The sequence below is a fragment of the Nerophis ophidion genome, linkage group LG08 (assembly GCF_033978795.1).
Source record: "Nerophis ophidion isolate RoL-2023_Sa linkage group LG08, RoL_Noph_v1.0, whole genome shotgun sequence".
NCBI lineage: Eukaryota > Metazoa > Chordata > Actinopteri > Syngnathiformes > Syngnathidae > Nerophis > Nerophis ophidion.
This window is the reverse complement of record NC_084618.1, coordinates 6,884,402-6,903,835: the sequence shown is the minus strand read 5'-3', so window position 1 is coordinate 6,903,835 and position 19,434 is coordinate 6,884,402. Positions and strand designations below refer to the sequence as shown.

Genomic DNA, 19,434 nt, shown 5'->3' with positions numbered 1-19,434 from the left:
AAAACAGTACTGCTGTTTTATGGTAAAAAAAAAGTTGCCAGAATTTTACTGTAAAATTTTTTTTTTAATGTAAATAAAAAAAACGGCGATTTTACAGTAAAGTTTTGGCACCTGTAAAATTACTGTAAAATTAGTTTTTTTTTACTGTTAATACAAAAACATTTGAAATTAGGGCACCTGTAAAATTACTGTAGAATTATTATTTCTTTTACTGTAAATTTAAAAAACCTACAATTTTACAGTAAAGTTGTGGCACCTGTAAAATTAGTATAAAACATTTTGTTTTACTGTAAATTAAAAAAAATGCAATTTTACATAAACATTTTGCCAGCTGTAAAATTACTGTAAAATGTGTTTTTTTGTACTGTAATTAAAAACCAGCAATTTCACAGTAAAGTTTTGGCAATTGTAAAATTACTGTAAAATGATTTTTGTACTGTAAATAAAAAAATGCTATTTCACAGTAAAGTTTTGGCACCTGTAAAATTTGTTTTTTACTGTTAATAAAAAAAATGGTATTTCACAGTAAAATTTGGGCAACTGTAAAATTACCGTAGAATTTGTTTTTTTACTGTAAATAAAAAAATGCAATTTTACAGTAAAGTTTTGGCACCTGTAAAATTACTGAAAAACTTGTTTTTTTACTGTTAATACAAAAAACTGTGAAATTAGGGCACCTGTAAAATTACTTTAGAATTATTATTTTTTTATTGTAAATTTAAAAAACCTACAATTTTACAGTAAAGTTTTGGTACCTGTAAAATTCATATAAAAATGTTTGTTTTACTGTAAATAAATAAAAATGCAATTTTACATTAAAATTTTGCCAGCTGTAAAGTTACTGTAAAATGTGTTTTTTTGTACTGTTATTAAAAACCAGCAATTTCACAGTAAAGTTTTGGCACTTGTAAAATTACTGTAAAGTGATTTTTGTACTGTAAATAAAAAAAGGCTATTTCACAGTAAAGTTTTGGCACCTGTAAAATTAGTTTTTTTACTGTTAATCAAAAAAATGCTATTTCACAGTACAATTTGGGCAACTGTAAAATTACCGTAGAATTTGGTTTTTTACTGTAAATAAAAACTGCAATTTTACAGTAAAGTTTTGGCACCTGTAAAATAACTGAAAAACTTATTTTTTTACCGTTAATACAAAAAACTGTGAAATTAGGGCACCAGTAAAATTACTGTAGAATTATAATTTTTTACTGTGAATTTAAAAAACCTACAATTTTACAGTAAAGTTTTGCCACCTGTAAAATGAGTATAATTTTTTTTGTTTTACTGTAAATAAAAAAAAATGCAATTTTACATCAAAATTTTGCAAGCTGTAAAATTACTATAAAAATTTTTTGTACTGTAATTAAAAACCAGCAATTTCACAGTAAAGTTTTGGCACCTGTAAAATTACTGTAAAAGTTGTTTTTTTAATGTTAATACAAAAAACTTAAATATGACAGTGAAATTAGGGCACCTGTAAAATTACCATAGAATTATATTTTTTTTTACCGTAAATTTAAAAAACCTACAATTTACAGTAAAGTTTTGGCACCTATAAAATTAATATAAAATGTTTTGTTTTACTGTAAATAAAAAAATGCAATTTTACATAAAGTTTTGCCAGCTGTAAAATTACTGCAAAATGTGTTTTTTGTACTGTAATTAAAAACCAGCAATTTCACAGTAAAGTTTTGGCACTTGTAAAATTTGGTTTCTTACTGTACAAAAAAAAATGCTATTTCACAGTAAAATTTGGGCACCTGTAAAATTACTGTAAAATGTTTTTTGTACTGTAAATAAAAAAATGCTATTTCACAGGAAAGTTTTGGCACCTGTAAAATTACCGTAGAGTTTGTTTTGTTTACTGTAAATAAAAAACTGCAATTTTACAGTAAAGTTTTGGCACCTGTAAAATTACTGTAAAAATTTGTTTTTTTACTGTTAATACAAAAAACTTAAATTTGACAGTGAAATTAGGGCACCTGTGAAATTACTTTGGAACTATTATTTTTTTATTGTAAATTTAAAAAACCTACAATTTTACAGTGAAGTTTTGGCACCTGTAAAATTAATATAAAAATGTTTGGTTTACTAAAAATAAAAAATAAATGTAATTTTACATTAAACTGTTGCCAGCTGTGAAATTACTGTAAAATGTGTTTTTCGTACTGTAATTAAAAACCAGCAATTTCACCGTAAAGTTTTGGCACTTGTAAAATTTGTTTCTTACTGTAAATAAAAAAATGCTATTTCACAGTAAAGTTTTGGCACCTGTAAAATTAGTTGTTTAATGTTAATAAAAAAATGCTATTTCACAGTAAAATTTGGGCAACTGTAAAATTACCGTAGAATTTGTTTTTTTACTGTAAATAAAAGACTGCAATTATACAGTAAAATCTTGTCACCTGTAAAATTACTGTAAAATTAGTTGTTTTACTGTATATAAAAAAACTGCAATTTTACAGTTAAATTTTGGCACCTGTAAAATTACTTTAAAATAGTTTGTACTGTTAATAAAAAAATGCAATTTTACAGTAAAGTTTTGGCACCTGTAAAATTACTGTAAAATTTGTTTTTTTACTGTTAATACAAAAAACTTAAATTTGACAGTGAAATTAGGGCACCTGTAAAATTACTGTAGAATTATTATTTTTTACTGTAAATTTAAAAAACCTACAATTTTACAGTAAAGTTTTGGCACCGGTGACATTAATATAAAAATGTTTGTTTTACTGTCAATTTAAAAAAAAAAGCAATTTTACATTAAAATGTTGCCAGCTGTGAAATTACTGTAAAATGTGTTTTTCGTACTGTAATTAAAAACCAGCAATTTCACTGTAAAGTTTTGGCACTTGTAAAATCAGTTTCTTACTGTAAATAAAAAAAAAATGCAATTTCACAGTCAAATTTGGGCACCTGTAAAATTACCGTAAAACGATGTTTGCACTGTAAATTAAAAAAATGCTATTTCACAGTAAAGTTTTGGCACCTGTAAAATTAGTTTTTTACTGTTAATAAAAAAATGCTATTTCACAGTAAAATTTGGGCAACTGTAAAATTACTGTAGAATTTGTTTTTCTACTGTAAATAAAAAACTGCAATTTTACAATAAAATGTTGGCACCTGTAAAATTACTGTAAAAATTTGTTGTTTTACTGTATAAAAAACTGCAATTTTACAGTAAAATGTAGGCACCTGTAAAATAACCGCAGAATTTGTTTTTTTTACTGTAAATAAAAAACTGCGATTTTACAGTAAAATCTTGGCACCTGTAAAATTACTGTAAAATTTGTTGTTTTACTGTATATAAAAACTGCCATTTTACAGTAAAATTTTGGCACCTGTAATATTACTTTAAAATAGTTTTTTTACTGTAAATAAAAAACTGCAATCATACAGTAAAGTTTTGGCACCTGTAAAATTACTGTAAATTGTGTTTTTGTTGCTGTAAATTTAAAAAAGCATTTTTACGGTAAAAGTTTGGCACCTCTAAAATTACTTTGAATTTTTTTTTTACGGTAAGTAAAAAAAGTGCAATTTTACATACATATTTGGGCACCTGTAAAATTACTGTAGAAAATTATTGTTTTACTGTTAATAAAAAAACTTACATTTTACAGTAAAATTTGGGCACTTGTAAAAGTACTGTGGAATGAGTTTTTGTAAATTATAAAACCTGCAATTTTACAGTAAAGTTTTGGCACCTGTAAAATCATTTTTTTTTTACTGTAGATAAAAAACTGCAACTTTACAGTAAAATTTGGGCACCTGTAAAATTACTGTAGAGTTTGTTTTGTTTTACTGTAAATAAAAAACTGCCTTTTAACAGTAACATTTTGTCACCTGTAAAATTACTTTAACATTTGTTTTTGTTTTTTTACTTTAGATAAAATAAAATGCAATTTTGCAGTAAAAATTTGGCACCTGTAAAATTACTATAAAATGTGTTTTTTTTACTGAAAAAACCCCCCTGCAACTTTACAGTGAAATTTTGGCACTTGTAAAATTACTGTAAAATTTGTTTTTTTCACTGTATAAAAAAACTGAAATTTTACAGTAAAATGTTGGCACCTGTCAGATTACTGTAGAATTTGATTTTTTACTGTAAATAAATAACTGCAATTTTACAGTAAAATCCTGGCACCTGTAAAATTACTGTAAAATGTGTTGTTTTACTGTATATAAAAACTGCCATTTTACAGTAAAATTTTGGCACCTGTAAAATTACTTTAAAATAGTTTTTTACTGTAAATAAAAAACTGCAATCATACAGTAAAGTTTCGGCACCTGTGAAATTACTGTGAATTGTGTTTTTGTTGCTGTAAATTTAAAAAAGCATTTTTACGGTAAAAGTTTGGCACCTCTAAAATTACTTTGATTTTTTTTTTTTACAGTAAGTAAAAAAGTGCAATTTTACATAAATATTTGGGCACCTGTTAAATTACTGTAGAGTTTGTTTTGTTTTACTGTAAATAAAAAACTGCCTTTTAACAGTAACATTTTGTCACCTGTAAAATTACTTTAAAATTGTTTTTTTTTTTTACTTTAAATAAAAAAACTGCAATTTTACAGTAAAATGTTGGCACCTCTAAAATTACCGTAGAATTTGATTTTTACTGTAAATAAATAACTGCAATTTTACAGTAAAATCTTGGCACCTGTAAAATTACTGTAAAAGTTGTTGTTTTACTGTATATAAAACTGCCATTTTACAGTAAAATGTTGGCACCTGTAAAATTACTTTAAAATAGTTTTTACTGTAAATAAAAAAACTGCAATCATACAGTAAAGTTTTGGCACCTGTAAAATTACTGTAAATTGTGTTTTTGTTGCTGTAAATTTAAAAAAGCATTCTTACGGTAAAATTTTGGCACCTCTAAAATTACTTTGACATTTTTTTTTTTACGGTAATTAAAAAAGTGCAATTTTACATAAATATTTGGGCACCTGTAAAATTACTGTAGAAAATTATTGTTTTACTGTTAATAAAAAAACTTACATTTTACAGTAAAATTTGGGCACTTGTAAAAGTACTGTGGAATGAGTTTTTTTTACTGTAAATTATAAAACCTGCAATTTTACAGTAAAGTTTTGGCACCTGTAAAATAATTTTTTTTTACTGTAGATAAAAAACTGCAACTTTACAGTAAAATTTGGGCACCTGTAAAATTACTGTAGAGTTTGTTTTGTTTTACTGTAAATAAAAAACTGCCTTTTAACAGTAACATTTTGTCACCTGTAAAATTACTTTAACATTTGTTTTTGTTTTTTTACTTTAGATAAAATAAAATGCAATTTTGCAGTAAAAATTTGGCACCTGTAAAATTACTATAAAATGTGTTTTTTTTACTGAAAAAAAACCCCTGCAACTTTACAGTGAAATTTTGGCACTTGTAAAATTACTGTAAAATTTGTTTTTTTCACTGTATAAAAAAACTGCAATTTTACAGTAAAATGTTGGCACATGTCAGATTACTGTAGAATTTGATTTTTTTGCTGTAAATAAATAACTGCAATTTTACAGTAAAATCCTGGCACCTGTAAAATTACTGTAAAATGTGTTGTTTTACTGTATATAAAAACTGCCATTTTACAGTAAAATTTTGGCACCTGTAAAATTACTTTAAAATAGTTTTTTACTGTAAATAAAAAACTGCAATCATACAGTAAAGTTTTGGCACCTGTAAAATTACTGTAGAAAATTATTGTTTCACTGCTAATAAAAAAAACTTACATTTTACAGTAAAATTTGGGCACTTGTAAAAGTACTGTAGAATGAGTTTTTTTTTACTGTAAATTATAAAGCCTGCAATTTTTCAGTAAAGTTTTGGCACCTGTAAAATCATTTTTTACTGTAGATAAAAAACTGCAACTTTACAGTAAAATTTGGGCACCTGTAAAATTACTGTAGTTTGTTTTGTTTTACTGTAAATAAAAAACTGTCTTTTAACAGTAACATTTTGTCACCTGTAAAATTACTTTAAATTTGTTAGTTTTTTTACTTTAAATAAAATAAAATGCAATTTTGCAGTAAAATTTTGGCACCTGTAAAATTACTATAAAATGGGGATGTTTTTACTGAAAAAAAAAACCCTGCAACTTTACAGTAACATTTTGGCACCTGTAAAATTACTTTAAAATAGTTTTTTACTGTAAATAAAAAACTGCAATCATACAGTAAAGTTGTGGCACCTGTAAAATTACTGTAGAAAATTATTGTTTCACTGTTAATAAAAAAAACTTACATTTTACAGTAAAATTTGGGCACTTGTAAAAGTGCTGTAGAATGAGTTTTTTGTTTTTTTTACTGTAAATTATAAAACCTGCAATTTTACAGTAAAGTTTTGGTACCTGTAAAATCATTTTTTTTACTGTAAAAAAAAACCCTGCAACTTTACAGTAAAACGTGTGCTCCTGTAAAATTACTGTATAATTTGTTTTTAATGTACATAAAAATATGGCGATTTTACAGTAAAAATTTGGCACCTGTAAAATTACTGTAAACTTTTTTTTGTTTTACTGTAAATAAAAAACTGCCTTTTAACAGTAACATTTTGTCACCTGTAAAATTACTTTAAAATTAGCTTCTTTTTTTTACTGTAAATAAAAGAAAATGCAATTTTGCAGTAAAATTTTGGCACCTGTAAAATTACTATAAAATGGGGATTTTTTTACTGAAAAAAAAAACCCTGCAACTTTACAGAGAAATTTTGGCACCTGTAAAATTACTGTAAAATGTGTTGTTTTACTGTATATAAAAACTGCCATTTTACAGTAAAATTTTGGCACCTGTAAAATTACTTTAAAATAGTTTTTTACTGTAAATAAAAAACTGCAATCATACAGTAAAGTTTTGGCACCTGTAAAATTACTGTAGAAAATTATTGTTTCACTGTTAATAAAAAAAACTTACATTTTACAGTAAAATTTGGGCACTTGTAAAAGTGCTGTAGAATGAGTTTTTTGTTTTTTTTACTGTAAATTATAAAACCTGCAATTTTACAGTAAAGTTTTGGTACCTGTAAAATTTATTTTTTTACTGTAAAAAAACCCTGCAACTTTACAGTAAAACGTGTGCTCCTGTAAAATTACTGTATAATTTGTTTTTAATGTACATAAAAATATGGCGATTTTGCAGTAAAACATTTGGCACCTGTAAAATTACTGTAAACTTTTTTTTGTTTTACTGTAAATAAAAAACTGCCTTTTAACAGTAACATTTTGTCACCTGTAAAATTACTTTAAAATTAGCTTCTTTTTTTACTGTAAATAAAAGAAAATGCAATTTTGCAGTAAAATTTTGGCACCTGTTAAATTACTACAAAATGTTTTTTTTTTACTGGAAGAAAAACCCCTGCAACTTTACAGTGAAATGTTGGCACCTGTAAAATTACTGTAGAATTTGATTTTTTACTGTAAATAAATAACTGCAATTTTACAGTAAAATCTTGGCACCTTTAAAATTACTGTAAAATTTGTTGTTTTACTGTGTATAAAAACTGCCATTTTACAGTAACATTTTGGCACTTGTAAAATTACTTTAAAATAGTTTTTTACTGTAAATAAAAAACTGCAATCATACAGTAAAGTTTTGGCACCTGTAAAATTACTGTAAATTGTGTTTTTGTTGCTGTAAATTAAAAAAAGCATTTTTACGGTAAAATTTTGGCACCTCTAAAATTACTTAGAATTTTTTTTTTACGGTAAGTAAAAAAGTGCAATTTTACATAAATATTTGGGCACCTGTAAAATTACTGTAGAAAATTATTGTTTTACTGTTAATAAAAAAACGTACATTTTACAGTAAAATTTGGGCACTTGTAAAAGTACTGTAGAATGAGGTTTTTTTTTTTACTGTAAATTATAAAACCTGCAATTTTACAGTAAACTTTTGGCACCTGTAAAATCATTTTTTTTACTGTAGATAAAAAACTGCAACTTTACAGTAAAATTTGGGCACCTGTAAAATTACTGTAGTTTGTTTTGTTTTACTGTAAATAAAAAAATGTCTTTTAACAGTAACATTTTGTCACCTGTAAAATTACTTTAAATTTGTTTGTTTTTTTACTTTAAATAAAATAAAAAGCAATTTTGCAGTAAAATTTTGGCACCTGTAAAATTACTATAAAATGGGGATTTTTTTACTGAAAAAAAAAAACCTGCAACTTTACAGAGAAATTTTGGCACCTGTAAAATTACTGTAAAATAGTTTTTTACTGTAAATAAAAAACTGCAATCATACAGTAAAGTTTTGGCACCTGTAAAATTACTGTAGAAAATTATTGTTTCACTGTTAATAAAAAAACTTACATTTTACAGTAAAATTTGGGCACTTGTAAAAGTACTGTAGAATGAGATTTTAGTTTTTATTACTGTAAATTATAAAACCTGCAATTTTACAGTAAAGTTTTGGTACCTGTAAAATCATTTTTTTTTACTGTAAAAAAAACCCTGCGACTTTACAGTAAAACGTGTGCTCCTGTAAAATTACTGTAGAATTTGTTTTTAATGTACATAAAAATATGGCGATTTTGCAGTAAAACATTTGGCACCTGTAAAATTACTGTAAACTTTTTTTTGTTTTACTGTAAATAAAAAACTGCCTTTTAACAGTAACATTTTGTCACCTGTAAAATTACTTTAAAATTAGCTTCTTTTTTTACTGTAAATAAAAGAAAATGCAATTTTGCAGTAAAATTTTGGCACCTGTTAAATTACTACAAAATGTTTTTTTTTTACTGGAAGAAAAACCCCTGCAACTTTACAGTGAAATGTTGGCACCTGTAAAATTACTGTAGAATTTGATTTTTTACTGTAAATAAATAACTGCAATTTTACAGTAAAATCTTGGCACCTTTAAAATTACTGTAAAATTTGTTGTTTTACTGTGTATAAAAACTGCCATTTTACAGTAACATTTTGGCACTTGTAAAATTACTTTAAAATAGTTTTTTACTGTAAATAAAAAACTGCAATCATACAGTAAAGTTTTGGCACCTGTAAAATTACTGTAAATTGTGTTTTTGTTGCTGTAAATTAAAAAAAGCATTTTTACGGTAAAATTTTGGCACCTCTAAAATTACTTAGAATTTTTTTTTTACGGTAAGTAAAAAAGTGCAATTTTACATAAATATTTGGGCACCTGTAAAATTACTGTAGAAAATTATTGTTTTACTGTTAATAAAAAAACGTACATTTTACAGTAAAATTTGGGCACTTGTAAAAGTACTGTAGAATGAGGTTTTTTTTTTTACTGTAAATTATAAAACCTGCAATTTTACAGTAAACTTTTGGCACCTGTAAAATCATTTTTTTTACTGTAGATAAAAAACTGCAACTTTACAGTAAAATTTGGGCACCTGTAAAATTACTGTAGTTTGTTTTGTTTTACTGTAAATAAAAAAATGTCTTTTAACAGTAACATTTTGTCACCTGTAAAATTACTTTAAATTTGTTTGTTTTTTTACTTTAAATAAAATAAAAAGCAATTTTGCAGTAAAATTTTGGCACCTGTAAAATTACTATAAAATGGGGATTTTTTTACTGAAAAAAAAAAACCTGCAACTTTACAGAGAAATTTTGGCACCTGTAAAATTACTGTAAAATAGTTTTTTACTGTAAATAAAAAACTGCAATCATACAGTAAAGTTTTGGCACCTGTAAAATTACTGTAGAAAATTATTGTTTCACTGTTAATAAAAAAACTTACATTTTACAGTAAAATTTGGGCACTTGTAAAAGTACTGTAGAATGAGATTTTAGTTTTTATTACTGTAAATTATAAAACCTGCAATTTTACAGTAAAGTTTTGGTACCTGTAAAATCATTTTTTTTTACTGTAAAAAAAACCCTGCGACTTTACAGTAAAACGTGTGCTCCTGTAAAATTACTGTAGAATTTGTTTTTAATGTACATAAAAATATTGCGATTTTAAAGTAAAAATTTGGCACCTGTAAAATTACTGTAAACTTTTTTTTGTTTTACTGTAAATAAAAAACTGCCTTTTAACAGTAACATTTTGTCACCTGTAAAATTATTTTAAAATTAGCTTTTTTTTTTTTTACTGGAAATAAAAGAAAATGCAATTTTGCAGTAAAATTTTGGCACCTGTAAAATTACTACAAAATGTTTTTTTTTACTGGAAGAAAAACCCCTGCAACTTTACAGTGAAATGTTGGCACCTGTAAAATTACTGTAGAATTTCCGTTTTCTACTGTAAGAAAATCGGCTGATATTGATCGATGGCCGATCAATCGGCACATCCCGAGTTAAACGCATGTAAGTAGAAAGTCTACCTTTGAAGAAGTAAATAACGTCTTTTTTCCGAGACCACACGTGCACGAAAGCATCCACTCCGTCCGCGGGGAGTCCATGCCAGCCAATCTGCATGGGCACCGGATCCCCGTACCGCGTGCGGTTGTTCCGGTTCTCGTACAGCCAGTACCAGCCCTCCCTCATGAAGTAGGTGTTAAAGCGGACCACCACCCCGCCATTGGGGCTCTTCTCCCTTCTGATCCAGTCAAACACGGTGCTGAACCTGCCCTGGCAGCCCCCTGCAGGCGTCAAGGAACGGAATACAGTTGAGAGACTTTTCAAAACACAAAGATCCTGACTCCTCGGTCTTACCGTAGAGGTTCTGGACCGCTTTCCTGTCCATCCAGTCCATCTCAAAGCTGGACTCCTGGGGTAGGTAGCTGGGTTGCATGATGGATCCAGCTCTGTAGATGTGAGGCAGTCCCAGAACGTGGCCGATCTCGTGGACTGCCACCTGAAAGACGTCACAATCAAAACGTCACACCCTAAGGATTCCTTTGAAGTGTAAAAGTCTAGACCCCAGACCTTAAGGAGGCTGATTCCGCTGCCGGCGTTCGGACTGGTGAAATGTTCGTCGTCGTCAAAGTGGATGTCACCCAGGAACCAAGCGTGGGCAAATTCTTGACCCGTGCCATCAAACCTCTGATTGCAACCCAGGTGTCTTCCTAAATCCAATGAGTCAAAGGATGTTGTGGTTAACACCGCCTCAAGCACTGCACACCGGAACAATCAGGACTATGGCGCACCTGTGCCGAAGCCCAGCCTGATGTCGATATCTTCCAGCGGCGAGCGGTTATCCTCCAAGAACTCCAGCGGCGACACCTCGCTCCACATCCTGAAAGCCAGCCTGAAGACGTACCTCTGCTCCTCGACGGAGAGCTGACTGCTGTAGCCTTCGCCCATCAGCCGCCACCTCAGCACGGTCTTGCTGAAGGCCACGTGTCCCACCTCGCTCAAGTCTCGCTTACCCCTGCTCTTAGATACCAGAGCAGACAGGTGGCGTTTCTTGCGTACCACCGCTTGGCTCGGACGTCTGGTGTCGGCGTTATCCTGGGATGTGTTCGTCCACGCGGTTGTGTTGGTTTCCAGAGAGAAATCACTATTTGGGTCGGTAATGTTAAGTAAGTCCGAATCATTAGCAGCTCCGAACCACGTGTCGTTACTCTGAGTACCGTTAAAAGTCTCCACATCGGTGATGTTTTCAACATCTAAGTCCTCCTCAGGTGCCTCAGCCGGGTTGAGGTCCAGCTCTCGGTCGGGGACGCCACACCTGGGCTTGTTCATGGCCACCTGGGTGGCTTGGTCGAACACCCCGGTCACAGGCAGACCCGACAGCCGCTGGAAATCTTGAAGGGCTGAGGCAAACGCTCGACTTTCGCCGTCTTGAGGACGGTCCCTGGAACGGGGCAGGGAGGACCCCTCCTGGATAGTCGCTTGAAGTTCGTCAAGGTAGTCTTCGTCCTGATAGTCCTGGTCCCGCGTCTCCTCCCACCTCACCGGCTTCATGAAGCCGTACCTGGATAGGAAGAGCTAAAAAAGAGGGACTGACTCAGTAGAGCGTAGAAGGTTGCAAGCATACCAATCAAAGCCAGGTGGTCCATCTTTTTTAAATCTTTGACTAATCAAGGTGTCGGCAACCCAAAATGTTGAATTGGACCAAAAATACAAAACAAAAATCTGTCTGTAGACGTAAAAAATTAAAGCCTTATATAAATGTTATAATGAAGGCAACACATTATGTAAGTGTCTATATTAGCTATATTAGCCTACTATCAAAATAACTTTAAAAGTTTTATATCAGTGTTATAATGAAGGCAACACATGATGTAAGTGTCTATATTAGCTATATTAGCCTACTATCAAAATGACTTTAAAAGCCTGATATAAGTGTTATGATGAAGGCAACACATGAAGTTAGTGTCTATATTAGCCTACTATCAAAATGACTTTAAAAGTCTTGTATAAGTGTTGTAATGAAGGCAACACATGATGTAAGTGTCTATTTTAGCTATATTAGCCTACTATCAAAATGACTTTAAAAGTCTTATATAAGTGTTATAATGAAGGCAACACATGATATAAGTGTCTGTATTAGCTATAATAGCCTACTATCAAAATGACTTTAAAAGTCTTATATAAGTGTTATGATGAAGGCAACACGTGAAGTTAGTGTCTATATTAGCCTACTATCAAAATGACTTTAAAATTCTTATATAAGTGTTATAATGAAGGCAACACATGATATAAGTGTCTGTATTAGCTATAATAGCCTACTATCAAAATGACTTTAAAAGCCTTATATAAGTGTTATAATGAAGGCAACACATGGTGTAAGTGTCTATATTAGCTTTATTAACCTACTATCAAAATGACTTTAAAAGTCTTATATAAGTGTTATAATGAAGGCAACACATGATATAAGTGTCTGTATTAGCTATAATAGCCTACTATCAAAATGACTTTAAAAGTCTTATATACGTGTTATGATGAAGGCAACACATGATGTAAGTGTCTATATTAGCCTACTATCAAAATTAATTTAAAAGTCTTGTATAAGTGTTATAATGAAGGCAACACATTATGTAAGTGTCTATATTAGCTATAATAGCCTACTATCAAAATGACTTTAAAAGTCTTATATAAGTGTTATGATGAAGGCAACACGTGAAGTTAGTGTCTATATTAGCCTACTATCAAAATGACTTTAAAATTCTTATATAAGTGTTATAATGAAGGCAACACATGATATAAGTGTCTGTATTAGCTATAATAGCCTACTATCAAAATGACTTTAAAAGCCTTATATAAGTGTTATAATGAAGGCAACACATGGTGTAAGTGTCTATATTAGCTTTATTAACCTACTATCAAAATGACTTTAAAAGTCTTATATAAGTGTTATAATGAAGGCAACACATGATGTAAGTGTCTATATTAGCCTACTATCAAACTGACTTTAAAAGCCTTATATAAGTGTTATGATGAAGGCAACACGTGAAGTTAGTGTCTATATTAGCCTACTATCAAAATTACTTTAAACCCCTTATATAAGTCTTATGATGAAGGCAACACATGAAGTTAGTGTCTATATTAGCCTACTATCAAAATTAATTTAAACGTCTTATATCAGTGTTATAATGAAGGCAACACATGATATAAGTGTCTGTATTAGTTATATTAGCCTACTATCAAAATTACTTTAAAACCCTTATATAAGTCTTATGATGAAGGCAACACATGAAGTTAGTGTCTATATTAGCCTACTATCAAAATTAATTTAAAAGTCTTATATCAGTGTTATAATGAAGGCAACACATGATATAAGTGTCTGTATTAGCTATAATAGCCTACTATCAAAATGACTTTAAAAGTCTTATATACGTGTTATGATGAAGGCAACACATGATGTAAGTGTCTATATTAGCCTACTATCAAAATTAATTTAAAAGTCTTGTATAAGTGTTATAATGAAGGCAACACATTATGTAAGTGTCTATATTAGCTATAATAGCCTACTATCAAAATGACTTTAAAAGTCTTATATAAGTGTTATGATGAAGGCAACACGTGAAGTTAGTGTCTATATTAGCCTACTATCAAAATGACTTTAAAAGTCATATATAAGTGTTATAATGAAGGCAACACATGATGTAAGTGTCTATATTAGCCTACTATCAAAATGACTTTAAAAGTCTTATATAAGTGTTATAATGAAGGCAACACATTATGTAAGTGTCTATATTAGCTATAATAGCCTACTATCAAAATGACTTTAAAAGTCTTATATAAGTGTTATGATGAAGGCAACACGTGAAGTTAGTGTCTATATTAGCCTACTATCAAAATGACTTTAAAAGTCATATATAAGTGTTATAATGAAGGCAACACATGATGTAAGTGTCTATATTAGCTTCATTAACCTACTATCAAAATGACTTTAAAAGCCTTATATAAGTGTTATAATGAAGGCAACACATTATGTAAGTGTCTATATTAGCTTTATTAACCTACTATCAAAATGACTTTAAAAGTCTTATATAAGTGTTATGATGAAGGCAACACGTGAAGTTAGTCCCTATATTAGCCTACTATCAAAATGACTTTAAAAGTCTTATATAAGTGTTATAATGAAGGCAACTCATGATGCAAGTGTCTATATTAGCCTACTATCAAAATGACTTTAAAAGCCTTATATAAGTGTTATAATGAAGGCAACACATGATGTGTCTGTATTAGCTATAATAGCCTACTATCAAAATGACTTTAAAAGCCTTATATAAGTGTTATAATGAAGGCAACACGTGAAGTTAGTGTCTATATTAGCTATATTAGCCAACTATCAAACTGACTTTAAAAGCCTTATATAAGTGTTATGATGAAGGCAACACATGATGTAAGTGTCTATATTAGCTATATTAGCCTACTATCAAAATGACTTGAAAAGACTTATATAAGTGTTATAATGAAGGCAACACATGATGTAAGTGTCTATATTAGCTATATTAGCCTACTATCAAAATTACTTTAAAAGTCTTATATAAGTGTTATAATGAAGGCAACTCGTGATGTAAGTGTCTATATTAGCCTACTATCAAAATGACTTTAAAAGTCTTATATAAGTGTTATAATGAAGGCAACACATGATGCAAGTGTCTATATTAGCCTACTATCAAAATGACTTTAAAAGCCTTATATAAGTGTTATGATGAAGGCAACACATTATGTAAGTGTCTATTTTAGCTATATTAGCCTACTATCAAAATTACTTTAAAAGCCTTTCATAAGTGTTATGATGAAGGCAACACATGATGTAAGTGTTTATATTAGCTATATTAGCCTACTAGCAAAATGACTTTAAAAGCCTTATATAGTTGTTATAATGAAGGCAACACATGATGTAAGTGTCTATATTAGCTATATTAGCCTACTAGCAAAATGACTTTAAAAGCCTTATATAAGTGTTATAATGAAGGCAACTCGTGATGTAAGTGTCTATATTAGCCTACTATCAAAATGACTTTAAAAGTCTTATATAAGTGTTATAATGAAGGCAACACATGATGTAAGTGTCTATATTAGCTATATTAGCCTACTATCAAAATTACTTTAAAAGTCTTATATAAGTGTTATAATGAAGGCAACTCGTGATGTAAGTGTCTATATTAGCCTACTATCAAAATGACTTTAAAAGTCTTATATAAGTGTTATAATGAAGGCAACACATGATGCAAGTGTCTATATTAGCCTACTATCAAAATGACTTTAAAAGCCTTATATTAGTGTTATGATGAAGGCAACACATTATGTAAGTGTCTATTTTAGCTATATTAGCCTACTATCAAAATTACTTTAAAAGCCTTTCATAAGTGTTATGATGAAGGCAACACATGATGTAAGTGTCTATATTAGCTATATTAGCCTACTAGCAAAATGACTTTAAAAGCCTTATATAGTTGTTATAATGAAGGCAACACATGATGTAAGTGTCTATATTAGCTATATTAGCCTACTAGCAAAATGACTTTAAAAGCCTTATATAAGTGTTATAATGAAGGCAACTCGTGATGTAAGTGTCTATATTAGCCTACTATCAAAATGACTTTAAAAGTCTTATATAAGTGTTATAATGAAGGCAACACATGATGCAAGTGTCTATATTAGCCTACTATCAAAATGACTTTAAAAGTCTTATATAAGTGTTATAATGAAGTCAACACATGATGTAAGTGTCTATATTAGCCTACTATCAAAATGACTTTAAAAGTCTTATATAAGTGTTATAATGAAGGCAACACATGATGTAAGTGTCTATATTAGCCTACTATCAAAATGACTTTAAAAGTCTTATATAAGTGTTATAATGAAGGCAACACATGATGCAAGTGTCTATATTAGCCTACTATCAAAATGACTTTAAAAGTCTTATATAAGTGTTATAATGAAGGCAACACATGATGTAAGTGTCTATTTTAGCTATACTAGCCAACTATGAAAGGCTGACACAAATCCTTGTTGACAGAAATGTTGTCCATCCATCCATCCATTTTCTACCGCGTATTCCCTTTCGGGGTCGCGGGGGGCGCTGGCGCCTATCTCAGCTACAATCGGGCGGAAGGCGGGGTACACCCTGGACAAGTCGCCACCTCATCGCAGGGCCAACACAGATAGACAGACAACATTCACACACTAGGGCCAATTTAGTGTTGCCAATCAACCTATCCCCAGGTGCATGTCTTTGGAAGTGGGAGGAAGCCGGAGTACCCGGAGGGAACCCACGCATTCACGGGGAGAACATGCAAACTCCACACAGAAAGATCACGAGCCTGGATTTGAACCCAGGACTGCAGGACCTTCGTATTGTGAGGTAGACGCACTAACCCCTCTGCCACCGTAAAGCCCAGAAATGTTGTATTTTAATTTTTATTCTACACATTTTTGGAAATCATTGGAAATCATTTGTAAAAATGGAGGTTTCTCACAGGATGAGATAACTTCTGGAAATTACTGACTCAGAATGGCCAAAGGTGTATGTATGTATATATATATATATATATATACATACATACATACATACAATTTTGTTGTTCTTTGAACCTGTTCATTGCAGTAATGACAATAGTGAATTATATTTATATAGCGCTTTACATAGTGAAACCCAATATCTAAGTTACATTTAAACCAGTGTGGGTGGCACTGGGAGCAGGTGGGTAAAGTGTCTTGCCCAAGGACACAACGGCAGCGACTAGGATGGCGGAAGCGGGAATCGAACCTGCAACCCTCAAGTTGCTGGCACGGCCGCTCTACCAACCGAGCTATGCCGCCCGATTCAAAGTATAAATAAAACTCTATTCTATATACTTACATATATTTTTTTTACATACAAACAGATACATGCTTATGTTTCCTTTATATTATTCAGAAATAATAAAGAAAAATTGTTATTCAGACGTGAACCGATTTTTTGGATACCAACATATAGTTGTTGCTCTGACATTACAAAAATGATTAACTCTCTGCCATTTTTAGTTTATAAAAGTAGCTCTCATAAGAAGAAAAGGTCGGCGATCCAATTTTTTGTTCTTTTTAAAAGTGTTTCCCATCTGTACAAGAAATGATTTAGTTTCCACAACCTAATAAGTAAAATAAAATCCTCAGATAAACGATAGTAAAATAGGTAGTACAGATGACTATTACTATTACTACTGCTAAATATGCACAAATAATTTAGTAAAAAAAAATCATAAATCAGTACCAAAATGTTATGGGCTCCTTCTTTTTTTTAATCAATCAATCAAGCCATCCGCTGACCCCCTCTCTGTCAGTGTACGTGGCCTACCACTTCCTGGCTGAGTTGCTGTTGTTCCCAAACTTTTCTATTTTCTTATAATAAAGCCGACAGTTGACTTTGGAATTTGTTGCACAGGTGGCCTCCTATGACAGTTCCACGCTGGAAATCACTGAGAGCGGCCCGTTCTTTCACAAATGTTTGTAGACACGGTCTCCATGCCTAAGTGCTTGATTTTACACACCTGAGGCCGGGTCAAGTGATTAGGACACCTGATTCTGATCATTTGGATGGGTGGCCAAATAATTTTGGCCAATATAGTGTATATAATATGCACATATGCACAGGGGCAGCACGGTGGAATTTGGGGTTAATGCATGTGCCTCACAATGTCCTGTCCACAAGGTCCTGGGTTCAATCCCGGGCTCGGGATTCTTTCTGTGTGGAAGTTTGCATGTTCTCCCCGTGACTGCGTGGGTTCCCTCCGAGTACTGCAGCTTCCTCCCACTTCCAAAGACATGCACCTGGGGATAGGTTGATTGGCAACACTAAATTGGCCCTAGTGTGTGAATGTTGTCTATCTGTGTTGGCCCTGTGATGAGGTGGCGACTTGTCCAGGGTGTACCCTGCCTTCCACCCGATTGTAGCTGAGATAGGCGCCAGCGCCCCCCGCGACCCCGGAAGGGAATAAGCGGTAGGAAATGGATGGATGGATGGCATTAAATTGCATGTTTTATTTTAAAAAAAATACATGTTTTGATGAAGATTTGCAGTGGCTGTCATGCGCATTCCAGTTTTATTGTCATTATGTGATAAAGTTATCTAAAAAACGTACAGATAATCAAAAAAGACTCATTACCTGTGCGGAGTATTTGTCCTTGATGATCTGAGCTTTTTGCGAGTTGAACGTCTGTAAATCCGAGTGATCCCGACTGTGGAAGAGTTTTTCTGTGTCAGCAATTTGTCCGACACTTGTCCAAAGAAGCAAAGTAATCAGCTGGATGGAAGTCAGCATCGTGGGGTTTAGTGAGGACATTTTTTTTTTTTAAGCCTGTGTGTGTATTTATAGGACCACCCAGCTCAGGTGTGGTCCCACTTCTCCCTCACAGGTGTGTGCGAAAAGCAAACTTACTGTACCGTCTGTCGGGTTTGACCCAACAGTGTGGATGTGTCGTATCACGCTTCGTCGGTTTTTGCTTGGATGTGGAAAAACACACACGGGCTTTGCTTTGAAGGTTCCACAGTGGAGCAACACTTTAATTGTGGAATGTCTGCTGAGGGCCCCACACAGACACATTCAAGCATGTGAGGGCCATTTTCATATTTTTCATTTTCAAAACCAGGGGTCCCCAAACTACAGCCCGCCAGCATCCAAAATCCAGCCCGTGGGACGCCCCAAGTTAAAAAAATATATATATATATCCATCCATCCATCATCTTCCGCTTATCCGAGGTCGGGTCGCGGGGGCAGCAGCCTAAGCAGGGGAGCCCAGACTTCCCTCTCTCCAGCCACTTCGTCTAGCTCTTTTAATCTGTCCTTTCTAATCCATTCCACTGTTGTTAGCTGTTGTGTCTCCTAGCCGATCAGTCAAATCATTTTGTTGTAAAATGCATTTTCCCATCAATAACCTGACATCATTAGCAGCAAGTGCACACTCTTTCAGTCATTTAGTGCGTGCGTGAGGAATATATATATATATATATATATATATATATATATATATATATATATATATGTCTTGATTGGATTATCCAGAGAATAGTCCTCGATACCGTGGTAGAGCGCAATATGTAGGTGTGGGAAAAAACACATCCGACACGTACGTAGGATTAAC

General features: G+C 31.5%; 1 protein-coding gene across 1 annotated transcript in view; it reads right to left on the bottom strand.

The window, feature by feature from the left end:
* mmp21 (matrix metallopeptidase 21) overlaps nt 1-18,614 on the bottom strand; it is a 19,660-nt gene extending 1,046 nt beyond the window's left edge. Inside the window, exons 1-5 of the mRNA XM_061907388.1 lie at nt 18,459-18,614; nt 11,061-11,844; nt 10,840-10,979; nt 10,627-10,768; nt 10,296-10,553 (exon numbers count right to left, since the gene is read on the bottom strand). Coding sequence (XP_061763372.1) covers nt 10,296-10,553; nt 10,627-10,768; nt 10,840-10,979; nt 11,061-11,844; nt 18,459-18,614 — 1,480 coding nt within the window. The remainder of the gene's footprint in view (nt 1-10,295; nt 10,554-10,626; nt 10,769-10,839; nt 10,980-11,060; nt 11,845-18,458) is intronic.
* Nucleotides 18,615-19,434: the final 820 nt, after the last annotated feature.